The sequence below is a fragment of the Theropithecus gelada genome, chromosome 17 (assembly GCF_003255815.1).
Source record: "Theropithecus gelada isolate Dixy chromosome 17, Tgel_1.0, whole genome shotgun sequence".
NCBI lineage: Eukaryota > Metazoa > Chordata > Mammalia > Primates > Cercopithecidae > Theropithecus > Theropithecus gelada.
In genome coordinates this window covers 58,612,449-58,625,215 of record NC_037685.1, presented here as the reverse complement: position 1 = coordinate 58,625,215, position 12,767 = coordinate 58,612,449, and the positions used below count along the sequence as shown (strand labels likewise).

General features: G+C 45.2%; 1 protein-coding gene across 2 annotated transcripts in view; it reads right to left on the bottom strand.

Moving 5' to 3' along the window:
• Positions 1-1,361: 1,361 nt before the first annotated feature.
• WASF3 (WAS protein family member 3) overlaps positions 1,362-12,767 on the bottom strand; it is a 137,997-nt gene continuing 126,591 nt past the window's right edge. For both annotated transcript variants that reach the window (XM_025364621.1, XM_025364622.1), the window contains exons 8-10: positions 8,978-9,244; positions 7,324-7,691; positions 1,362-4,616 (exon numbers count right to left, since the gene is read on the bottom strand). In XM_025364621.1, coding sequence (XP_025220406.1) covers positions 4,459-4,616; positions 7,324-7,691; positions 8,978-9,244 — 793 coding nt within the window. In that variant the 3' untranslated portion in view covers positions 1,362-4,458. The remainder of the gene's footprint in view (positions 4,617-7,323; positions 7,692-8,977; positions 9,245-12,767) is intronic.

Below are 12,767 nucleotides of genomic sequence, written 5' to 3'. Positions count from 1 at the left end.
TCCCTGTGCTAACTTCTGTGCATTCTCAAATCTCAGCTTCCCTTGGCCCACTGAGATTGGGCACTTCTCATTCCGCCCCAAACTAAGCACATGTCAAATGCTCTAAATTACTTAATCGACAATATTTAATGTCCTTTTCTCCCATTAGATGAGCAGTCCCCATGAGGGCAGAGCCCGGCCTGCCACTCTTTTCCAGCCAGTGGCTCGTAGACGAAAAGGGTGGTCACATCCACTGGGTGTCTGCTTAGCACCAGGCACTCTTCCAAGTGTTTTATACATATCCATGTATTTAAAATCTTATTAGGCTCACAAATAGTTGTTGAAGAAGCCTCCCCTTTCTCCCTATGAACCACGATCCCTGAATAACTACGTGACACCTAGAAAGTGCCAGGCGCTGTGCTCAAGACACAGGATACAGCAGCAGACAGGCCCCTGCCTGCTTCCCACAGCTCAGTCTGGTGGGGAATACACACCACAAAGAGGGAGCCGCACATCAGACGACAAGTACTAAGGAGGAAATGCAAGGTATTTGGTAGAATTTGCCATGTTTTAAAAAGTTGCTCACATTTTACTTTTTGCTAAAGAAAACCACTCAGAAATCCATCCACTCATCTCATCATGCAAAAAGCAGCTGCTCACTCATTGCCTAGGAGACTGGGTGTTGTGCCAAGGCTCTCAGGATGCAAAGATGACTTAGGCCTACAAGGAACACCCAGTCTAGTGAAAAGCTACACACAGAACCAGCATGATGTGTGCCATGGTAGAGGTACACACCGTGTGCATCAGGAACTTGAAAGCAGCTACTACAGGAAGCCTGACCTCCAGTCTGGCTGTCTCTGATGTATGTGGCCACACTAACCCACCCAATCTCGACTCCCATTACCCCCACGTGTGATTCTGCCCCAGAACTGAGTTTTCTATTGACTAAGGTCCCTGACAGGGTAACCTAGCTTCACTCTAGTTTCCCACACATGAAACAGAATGTTAAGGATTATTGTAAGGATTAAATGAAAACATCCCATAAGCAATACATACCACAGCGTGCTATTCACTTCTACCGTTGAGAGTAAATGTGGTTAAGACCGTCCTGCCCGCCCCAGGCTCTATCCTCTCAACAGGTGGCTCCCTACTCCTAGCGTGGCTTTCTTTCTAACCAGACTAACGCTGCCCCGAGTCCTTCAGGAATTCAATCTGAACTCCTGGTGACAACAAAAATTATGCAGAAATGGAAACCAAAGCTGTGTCTTCTGTTGTCTAACAAGGAAAATGCTAAACAAAAGCAAAAACAACCAACCATTTAACACCGAGTTCTCTTCCAAAAAAGCCAAACGTACAACACTGTTATTAATAAGCAAAACCTCTTAGGGTTAAAAGTGTAATTTTATTTAGATGTTACTTGTACATAATCTATAGTAAGATATACAAACAGATAAAAATTGTTTAACAGTTTTTTTTAATACCACTTTAAATTCAATTTACAACAGCATTGGTAATACTGCAAGATGACAGATACTATGATTTATAAAACAAAAATTACTTGCTACTCTGGCTGATACATCCCCACTAGTCTTTAATGGATTAAAATGTATCATGTATTTTAATTGCAAATTATTACAAAACTTTTACAACCTAGCCACTTGGTGCTCAGAAAACATTTTGATGTTCTAAAAATTTACTGAGGTGAAAATGTTAACTTTTGAGTAGTATCCTTAGTAAAGAAAAACGTCAGTGTAGCCAAGCTTACGGTCTGGGGTTGACAGTGCAAACTCGCCTTGTGCTCCACCGTCTCCTGTGTGCACAGCCATCAGGGACTGGGCAACCTTCCCATCCCTTCCCTAGGGCTACGCTATGAGAAAAACGCTTAGGAGACATTAAACTAAAACAGACATGGAGAAATAATACAAGGGACAATTTTAAATTACCTTACAATTTATAACATAAAGTTCGTAGAAATGAAATGTGCTTTTGAATGTTTCTTCTCCATTTGTTTTGGTAAATAGTTTTTGAAAATGAAACTGAAAATTCAAATCTTCTCTTTATTCTTTTCATGTAATACCATATTAGAAAAGATCTGGATTTAAATTTCACAATAAGTTGACTTTGCTGGAAAAATACTCTAAAAATAATCTAAATTGGATTTCAGTCATTTTCCATTCTTTTAAAGGTTATGGTACACAACAGGGCAAAAGCTTTTTCACAAGTCATAAAACTGAGTTGAAAATAACTTGTTGATTCAACTACAGGAAGACAACTAATAATTAACAGGCTCAAGAATATTTATGAATAAAGTGCCACTAATTTCATTGTAATAAGATATAAATAGAATAAATCCTGACATGGATAGTAGCTTCTGTGTTCTCTCCATCCTGAGAACAGAAGGGCCATTAAAAACAAAGAAGCATTTACCAATTGGGAGTTCCAGACCCACATGAGGAACTCCTAATACAAAAGGAACAAGAAAGCCAAGTAAGTCAGACTTTGAAAGCCACAGAAGTCCTAAGAATAATGCCAGTGTAGTAGGCCCTTTTTAACAACAACAACAAAAAAAAAAAAAAAAAAAAAAAAAAGAGAAAGAGAGAGAGAGAGAACTTAGAAATTTAGAAGTTCATTAATAACTGTTACTTACACTCAAGGAATTTATAGTGACAGCCTAGTGGTGACCAGCTCTAGGAAAAGACGCTGAAGAGGCCGCTCCCAGCGCCTGGGACAGAGGAGAGAACAGACACGCCAGGGAAGCAGCCTTGGAAAGGGGATGCAGACATGAGGCTTTTCAGGGCTTCAGATCTACATGACTGAACCCAATGGACAGGCTCTGTGCAGTCACTGCCCGCAAGCTCAACAGGTATCCACTCGAGACACACACACCGAGGGGATTTCGGGGCTGGCTGACTTGCTCAGATGCATTAACTAAAACCCCCGTCACCATCCTGCTGACATTCCTACCGTCACCTCAAACAGCTCTGCTTTTAGCTCCAGATTCTTCCCTTCCCATCATAACCAAGTAACTAACCACAATGCATATGAAATAGTGTTAAGCAGGTTAAAGTCCTTAGTAAGTCAAGGGTCTTAGCATATTTTTGAAGTCGCATCTATAATCAAAGCCTGGAGCACCTGTTTATTCAACATAAACAGTTATCTTTCATCCAGAATTACAAAATACAGAAGCTCTCATTCTTGAGTTTCCCCGTGGGTCCCTGGTATTGCCACGTGGGAACAGCAGGAAGGGCGGAGGCGAGGGCGCGGCGCTGTGCTACAGCAGCAGGGCTGATCAAGGGAATCTCAGGAGGTGCTTTTTATCATGTAATGTGCCAACAACAGGAGAGAGGAGAACCGTGTGCTTCTAGGACAGGGTGAAGGCCCTCCTCACGGGAGTGATCCCTAATCTGGCTCCAGCACCGTGAAAGGTGAATAGCTGTCAATATCTACTTTCACCTAAACCTAAGCTTTTAAAATTCCGACCAAGTGGCAAAAGGTGCCATCCAAAGCGCTGTCTGTTGCTCGCTGAGGAGCTCAGAACTCCTGCGGCTCACTCAGGACACAGCTGTCAGGAAATTAAAGGAGCGGGGCTCCTTTGCAGCCCACACCCTGTGCCGCAGCTCTGCCCAGCTCAGCAGTGTAGCTCCCAGAGTCATGGACTGCTCGCATCTGTTCTGGCCAGCTGGTGCCCACACTGGAGAGGCTGGCAAGTATCTTGAGTGTCATCCCCAATGGCCCCAGGAAGGAAAAAGGACTCTGTTCTTCACTTTCATTACTGTTGAGCTGCTGAACTCTCTTGCAAAACCATCAACAGGCATTTACTAAGCAAAGGCCCACAGGGAACCCAGCCTGAAAAGGGCCCTTCCAATTTCATATTTGACAGGCGTGAGCAGAGGCAATGAAATTATTCAGCAGAGCTTTCAGATTCACTTAGAGGCTACCAAGCCAAGAAACTGAAAGCAGAAACCTTGGATTCTCCCTATTTGTTGAACCTTTCCCTCTAAAACCAACTTCTTCAGAAACACATCCTTTAAAAAAAGGAAAGGAAAACCCAAAGCGGTGAAACAGTATCACTTACTGGTTGGAAGACATCACTCTGACATAGTCATTAGTCTTGCAGAGACCTAACACCAGGCAGCTTCACAAACACACAGCAAGTCTGCAGAGTTATACTGATCAGTAAGAGTAAACCCAGACTGCACGAAATACTCCCATGGTCAAGAGGAAAGCAGATGCTGTTTTCAGGACAATGCGATAGTGACAGCCTGTTTCCCCATGTGTAGCACAATTTGCTATGTTCAGTGGCACTTAAGTATTACACAGTAAATACTGAAAAGACCCAGAATTTTTGGATGTGCAGAAGCAATATCACATTATTTATACAAAAGGTGCTATGCTACGGGATTAGAATACCACTATTTGGGTGTAGAGACCACTTAAACTCTTCAACACGCTCCCACATGCGGCGGCGCCGGCCTCTGCTCAGTCGGACCAGTCGTTCTCGTCGAACTCTGAGTCGTCGTCAGAGTCGCTGTACTCCACGGCGATGCGCCGGGACAGGATGGTGGCCACGTCGTTCCCCACAGGCTCCCGCTTGGCCTCCTGCTCCCGCTGCTCCTGCACCTTTTTCAGCTGAATTCCTGCAGACACAACCCGTGGTTCAGAATCACATCCTTTTGCTGGCTCCAAATTAAAGGTAAACAAACAAACTGGACTTTTTTTTCCCTACTGACACTAAGGATAGAAAGTTTTGGAAATTTGAGGGGGGAAAAACTCAGGGAATATTAAAAGTTTCATGAGCAAAAACATACACATTCGAAGTGAGAAGAGTTTTTGTAACAAATGTGCTAAAATATTAAAAATTCATAATTTCCGTGTACATGAACACCATTAGAGAAAATTCTGGAGCTGCACCATCCCAGACAGCAGCCACTAGCCACATACAGCCTTCTAAGCATGAACTGCCACGTGGCTAGTGGCTACCCTGGGACGCTGCAGGCTGGAACATTTCTATCATCACAGGACATCTACTAGGCAGCACTGGCATCCGGGGCCTTGGAAACAGTGTTCTACGCTACTCACTCTCAGCTAACCCGAAAGTAACTGAGAAACCTTTATTTCAACAATTACTGTGGAAATGAACATAAAATACCATCATCTACTTTCTAGCTTAGTAACGAAGTAAGATATTTGATGATTTAATGTTTACCCTTTTTTTTTTTTTTTTTTTGAGACAGGGTCTCATTCTGTGACCCAGGCTGGAGTGCAGTGTTACGATCATGGCTCACTGCAGCCTCGACCTCCTGGGCTCAAGCAATCCTCCCACCTCAGCCTCCTGAGTAGCTGGAACCACAGGTGCACGCCACCATGCACAGCTAAATTCTGTATTTTCTTTTTTGTAGAGATAGAGTCTTGCAATGTTGCCCAAGCTGGTATCCATTCATTTTTTAACTGTTTTGAAATAATTTCAGATTTACAGAACAGCTATGAGACCAGCAGAAAAACATTCCCATATACTTGGATTCCCCAAATGCTAACATCTAACCACGTTTATTTCCCAATCTTCCCCTATCATCTTTACACAGAAAGACACAGACACTTTTCTCTGGACCATTTGAGAGTGAACGGCATATAATGTCCCTTTACCCCTAAAATGTTCATGTGTTACCAACCCTCACCCGCCCAAAAAATCAAAATCACAAAATTAGTTTGGATACAATACTACTATCTATCCTACAAATATTATTCAAATTTTGCAAAAAGACCCAATCTAATTGCAAATGGAAAAGATTATCCCCTGGTTCAGAATCCAGTGGAAATTATCTGTGACAGTGGTGTCAAGTTTTGTTAACGGCCTTTAATCTGCACAGTTCTTCACAGTCTTTGTGTTTTACAACCTTCTCATTTCTGAAGAATACAGGCAGCTAGTCTGCAGAATGTCTCTCCATTTGGGTGTATCAGATGTTTCCTCAAGATTAGATACAGGTTATGTATCCACTCTTGGTAGACAGGGCTTATAAGGTGTTAAAAAAAAAAAAAAGCAAGGCAAATCCAACACTGTCCTACAATGACCCCAAATTTGCTATTCATGAGCTAATATACCTCTAGGAATTTTTTTATCTTGACAAAATAAAAGTGTGTCAATGATGTCCAGGTATACAGAGGACCCTGGTGTCTTTAGAGGGGTGCATGGGCCCCACTGCGGGCCTGGTTCCTGGGCACACAGGAAAAACGCAGAGGCCGCAGCATCACAGCTCCTCTGAAGGACATCCCTGACGCTGAGCTGGCGGGCTGCAGCCAGGCTCCTTGCTCGGTCACTTCCAGATGAGATGACTAAACTGTGACCAAGTCTGTGAGGCTCCCCACAGGCGAGAAGCTCTTAGATATTCCCGTAACATGTCAGTGACCCTCGACCAACCTGGGTTGGGACCTGCCTAAGAATCCATGGTGTGGACTAGAGGTGGCCAGGGGCCCTCTGGGCAGCCCAAGACAGGCGAAGGCAGACTCTCCACCCCAGTCCACCCGAGATGCTCTGTTTCCATGTGTTTCATGGTCAGGGGGTCAGTGCAGGACTCTCATCTGACAAAAGGGTTATGCTGTTCAATATTATAGATGCTGAAAAACCACTGGCTTAGGACATCAGGCAAATATGACAAGTCCAGAACAAACTCTTCTTTTAAAGAAATCGTTAATATGAGCTCATTTTCTTTCATTTATACTTTTCCCCTTAGAGTAGAATGCAGAGATCCAATTAATTGATCACTTCAGTTATTGGGTTTCTGGTTTCTAGGTAAGTAAAGACTTCCTAATTTCAATCTTTTTTTTTTTTTTTTTGAGATGGGTCTCGCTCTGTCGCCCAGGCTAGAGTGCAGGGACGTGACCACAGCTCACTGAGGCCTTGACCTCCCACACTCAAGCAACCCTCCCACCTCAGCCTCCTGAGTAGCTGGGACTACAGGCACAGGCCAACATGCCCAGCTAATTTTTTTTGAATTTTTGGTAGGCACAGGTTTTTGCCATATTGTCCAGGCTGCTCTCAAACTCCTGAGCTCAACCAATCCGCCCGCCTCGGCCTCCCAAAGTGCTGGGATTACAGGTATGAGCCCACCGTACTCGGCCATTTCTCAATTCTTTATCACAATTTGTTTACCTTACAGTGGACAAAAACACATCTACTATTCAAAAACACAAAACAAAACAAAACAAAACAATCAAGTAAGACCCCTTTAACTCTATTTTTAAAAACACAGTGAGGAGTCATTTGAAGACAAGGAGGCTGCAGCTGGCTGGAGACACGAGGAAACTTCTCGCTGGAAGGCAGGCTGTGTGTCTGGGGGCTCCACTTACCCATTCGAATAGCAGCGAGCAGGTCGCTTCGAGCATCACTGACGGGTGGCTGTGCTGGCTCTTGCCGCTTCGCCTCAGCGACTGGGGGGCCATGCATTGGGGAGGACGAAAGAGAAGACCCGGGGCCAGGAGGGCCTGGCGGGGGAGGTGGCGGGCCCGGGGGTGGCGGGGCTGTGACCAGGAGCCCAGTGGAGGGTGGGTGAGGAGGAGCCGCGTGCATGGAGCCGGCTGATGCGGGGAACGGGGGCTGCATGGGCATCTGGAGAGGGCTGACGAAGGCAGTTTGTGCTGAGGGAATCACAGGAGGAGGTGGCGGAGGAGGTGGTCCTGATGGGTTGTAATACTCAATTATCTGCGCTGGGAGCATCCTGAGAGAGATACGAGGCACACAATCACCCAGGGAACAAGAGAGGGTCACGTCCTGTGAGCTCTTAGACGCCTAACAGAGCCATCCCCAGACACAACACGTATTGTCACCTGAACTTCAATCATGGCAGGATGCGAACATGCACACCTTGGGTCAGTTATTGTCACAGTCTGACATTATTCATTATGACAGAAGTCAAGACCTGCTACTGAAATGTACCAAAAGGAGGACCACTCAAAAAGTGCGGCACTCCCCGAAGAAAGGCAGAATCAAGCAGCTGACTGCAGAGGCCAGGGCGGCAGCGCGGGGAAGCCTTCACACTGGGATCTCAAGGCCGTAGCTCACAAACTTGTCTTTGAAGGGTCCTAAGGTCAACCAGATTGGGAGCTTTCTACATTCTCTAGCCCACCCCCGTGGAAATGCGCCATGCCTGCAGTGCCCAGGTATGTATCAAAAGCTTCGAAAAGTCACACAGCCAAGAAATCTGCTGAATTCTAGTCAGCCAAGAGTCTTCCAAACTAACTGGACCATGGGCCCTCCCTTGGCCTGACACAGCCCCAAGCCACTCTGGGGACCTGACTTGGCATGCCTGGCCAGGGAGGGCACTTCTGCCAGCAGAAGGACTGTCATTCAGACAGGGGTGCGCAGACACGTGTTAGCAGTGGACGCCAACACACAGTAACTTTCCTGGGCGCCAACTCTGAGGAATGAAGTCTTTAAAGACTAGGGTAAAGCCAAAAAAAGAGAGGTGGGTGCCTAAATTGATAAAGGCCTGAACATGAAGGTCTCTGAATGCTACTTGTCAGGAAACAGGAGGGCGTGGGGCAGAATGATGTCTGGTGGTCAGAGGTCATGACAGGAGATTTTGGTCAAGCCTGAGAAGTGAGGCACAGGAGCTGCATGGTGTGCTCTTCTCATCTGTGATAACAGTTCTCCGCGGTCCACCCAGGATGTGTCCAGAAACTTGAGGGTTTGGGACAGGTTCACAAAATCAGCACTTAATACCCTTTATCAATGCCTTGGCTTAAAGAGTCATTCAAACACCCAGAGTGTGTGTGAGGGAACATGCATGCGTGCACAGTGTGGCTTGAGACTCAGCTGTAAGTCTGAGCTTACACTGCACCTGCTTTATTTCACACAGAATGTTACAGCTGCTAGTATCTACATCCAGTCATCCTTGACTCTATCCTGGCCTCTAAAATAACAGAGTTAAAATTCTCCTACCACATACAGCAAGATTCAAATGTAAGGCCAGTAGGGATTAGGGTACAAGGCACACTGAGTTACCCGTAGTCTGCTGGAGCCATCGGTGCAGAGGCCTGGGACCCCTCTGGGGCCTGAGGCGGAGGCGGGGGCGGCGGCTGCTGAGGTCTGTTGAGGGCCATGTGCCTCGCCGAGGCAGACGGGGGCCGGTATTCATGCTCCGCAGCCTGGCTTGCAGGCCCATGTGGTGGCACGTCACCAGCTGCGTAGGAAGGGGTCACCGGCTGGGGGTGCAGAGAATGGTTGGGAGTAGCCGGGTAAGAGTAATCCGTAACATCCGACGCATGTGACCTGGCATGAAAACAAGAGGTGGGGGAAATTTAAATTAAGTTAAAAATTGTCGGCTAACAGGCATATGGATGTATTTGAATAATAACATTGCTAATACACAAAAATCAGACATAAATTTGCTTTACTATCAACTAGGTCTAGCCCCGTGAGAGATTCCAAGCAACAACATAATGATTATAAGTCAGCAGCAAGCCCCAGTGTTACATGGATTCAGATTCACAGCTTTGAAGTGAATAAGTCACACAGACCGGCAAGCAGGAAACAGCAGAGCCTCCTTTTCACAGTATTTCAGCATACATTTTCTCTAAGAAAGAAGGCTACGAGAGAAACCATTGCATTTAGAAACAGGATATAAGACAGAAGATTTTGGTGGCAATGAAACTGACAGCATATAATTAGAAAATATAAAATGGCAGGTGAACTGGATAAATATTAACAGTAAGAACAGGAAAAGAAATTGAGAATACAGTATAGTGAATCATATTTTTCTTACACAGAAGAAATGTATGTAACGAAAAGGGAAGAAAGCAATGTGGTGCACTATGGAAAGGCCTTCTTTGCACGTACGCTGGGTGTGAAACTCCGAAAGGAATGGCATCTTGGATTAGTGGAGCAGAGCTGAGCGAGGCATGGGGTGCAGCGATGGGACTCCGGCTAAGCCCTCAGGAGGAGAGGAAGGACCCAAGTGTGGCAGTGTGGCAGCCTGGCAGCGCCGCGGGCGTTAGTAAGACAGTCACACGCGCCTGGCTCAGGTTATGGGACATGTGGCCGAGAGGGGCTGCACATCCTCTTATGGTGGCGGAAGCAGGGGCAGCCTGGGTCTGGGAACCCAAAGAAAGCAAAACAACAAACCCGCTGGGCACTCTGTCCTCTGTGGTGCTCCCTGCCTGCTCCAGTTTCCTTGCGTCACTCATAAACTCAATGCCCATTTTCCTTCTCTCCCACTCTTCTTTTCTTGTTCTGACTTTTCTCACATTTACTTGCTGGTTTCTGTTAGGATTCAGCTTGTGTTTCTCTCTCTGAAGGAAATAGCAAACACACATTGGGGGTGCTGAGGGAGCAGGGAAGATGCACGCTGCATTTCCACCTTCGGATTCCAGTCGGTAGCGTTTCTTAACTGGGGCACAGTGTAGCAGAGAAAAACCTTCTAAATGAGAAAAGAGAGCTTCTTTTCCCTTTCCCTTCCTTAAGTGAAGTGTAACAACTACTAACTACTCATTATTTTCTTCCCTAACTGCAGTATGAATTCTGGATTATGGTTCACTTCTGATTATGTCTTTTGAACTAGGTGAGCTGCTAGTAAATGACTTAAAAATATATTTAATGGGGGAAGGACCTGACCTGTATTTAGATTTAGCACATTTTAAAAATGTAAATACCTATATCCCTTGGAGACACTGATGATGTGTGCTTGACTCTGCACCTGACTACGAGTCACTGGCTTACAGTGCAACCTTTTAAAGGAAACAGTCCTCCAGCCAAATCTGGACAGCTTCTGATGAGATGAGGGCAGGAAACCATAAATACTGTGGCATAACTGGGAGGGCTGTTCCTGTCAAGGAGCCTTGCAACACAGGGTAGAAAGCAAGCAAGGAAAAGGGGCTAAGCAGATGGAGGCAGAAGTGAAGGAAGACACAATAAATATCTGAAGTAGAAACCAGAGATTTCTACAGGGTAGAACCCTGATGAAGGGTGCCCATCAGGAAGACGGGGGCTGGGGGAAGAGGGGACTGGTCAGTTGAAGAGGGAAGGACCATAGAAAAGGGATGCACCAGCAGGCAGGAGGAGGAGGGAGGAGCAGGCAGCTGCTGGAGATAAGCCCCACTCCCAGTGGGGAGGCAGAAACCAGCTGCAGACACACGGCCAAGGTGGAGGGAGTGGAGATCCCAAGGCCGCATGATGGTCAGTGATCACCTATTACAGAAAAGAGGACTGGGAGGGCCAGAGGCGACACTGACACGGGAGGAAGAGGACTGGGAGGGCCGCAGACGATGGGAGGATGGCCAGGAGGGCCGGAGACAACACCAACATGGGAGAAGGAGGAAGAGGGCCAGGAGGGCCGGAGATGACACCGACATGGGAGGAGGAGGGCCGGGAAGGCCGGAGACGACACCGACATGGGGGGAGGAGGAGGAAGAGGGCCAGGAAGGCCAGAGATGACACCACACAGGAGGAAGCAGGCACAGCAGTAGAGACTCAGTGTGAAGAGGCCAATAAATCCCCCAGGGTTTTTTGGGTAGACAGGCGGGCAGAGTCAGAGATCTGCACCAGGGCCCAAAACTGGATGAGAAAAAATAAGGACAATCGGGCATGGAGGTGCGCGACTCCCTGAGTGGCAGTGACAGAGAGCTGGTCATACAGCAGGCAAGCACTTCCCAGCGCTCATCTTAAATTCATGCTCAGGAACAAGCCATTCCTAACAATCTAGAGAGAGAGCAAAAATGTAAGATGGGTTACAGAATATTACTTATATAACAGCATATACACACACCACGAAACCTGGTATTCAAATTTCCCTCAGTATCTTGGATGCACTCAGATGAGCAGATACAACTATTAAAAATCACGTTTCTAAATAACACCTAAAACATGGGACATGATTTTTAAAAGTCGGAAGAAAATATGGCATGATTCCAATTTTATAAAAGAAAAAAGAAACACATATATAGAAAAAGACTAAAGAGAAATACACTAAAATGCATACAACGGTTTCTTCGGATGGTGAGACTACAGATCATATTTCATTTTAATTTCTTCCTGTAACTTCCAGATATAATAAGCATGTGTTATTTTATAATAAAAAACTGAGATTGTAGTAAAAAAAATTAAAAATTTCTAAATTAAGGGTTATAATCCAAATACAATGATGAGTTATAATCTATTCCTCTGATAGTAAATAATGTATGAAAATAGTGAGAAGCCATGGGAAATAGTAGGAGACAACAAAAGGAATTCTGAAGAAATAAAACTGACAACCAGATTTACTGTTTGAAAATTAAGAGAAATGCAGATGTACATAAGCAACATAAATACAAAGGTAGACTATATCTGAATAACCATCCATTTTATACCCAACATGGAATAATCTTAGATGCTAGAAGGAATATCATTCAACTGAGAGATTTTTAAAAATCCATCATTTTCCCATCTGCATCTGTTTTTGAATAGTCTATATAGGATAAAAACAAAGTATACGTTTTGCATGAGTAAACAATCATAGCTAAATTATTTAGAAAAAACAAAAAAGCAGATTGATATCATGGGAGCTATTAAGTTCATACATTCCTCCCTACCCAAAGAACTATGAGCAGAGAACTATGTTGCAATTCTTACTTTCTATAGAAATAAACTCACACTAAAATTCAAATGAGGCTAAAACTCGGCTAAAGGTCCAATAATTCTCTAATATTTAACAAACAACAGTTTGTACAGAAAAATTACCCAGAACTTGCCTCACATCCTCCCAATGACTTACAGACCTTCTGGGGTGGGAACATTGAAGGCACGTAATATGTTAAGAGTT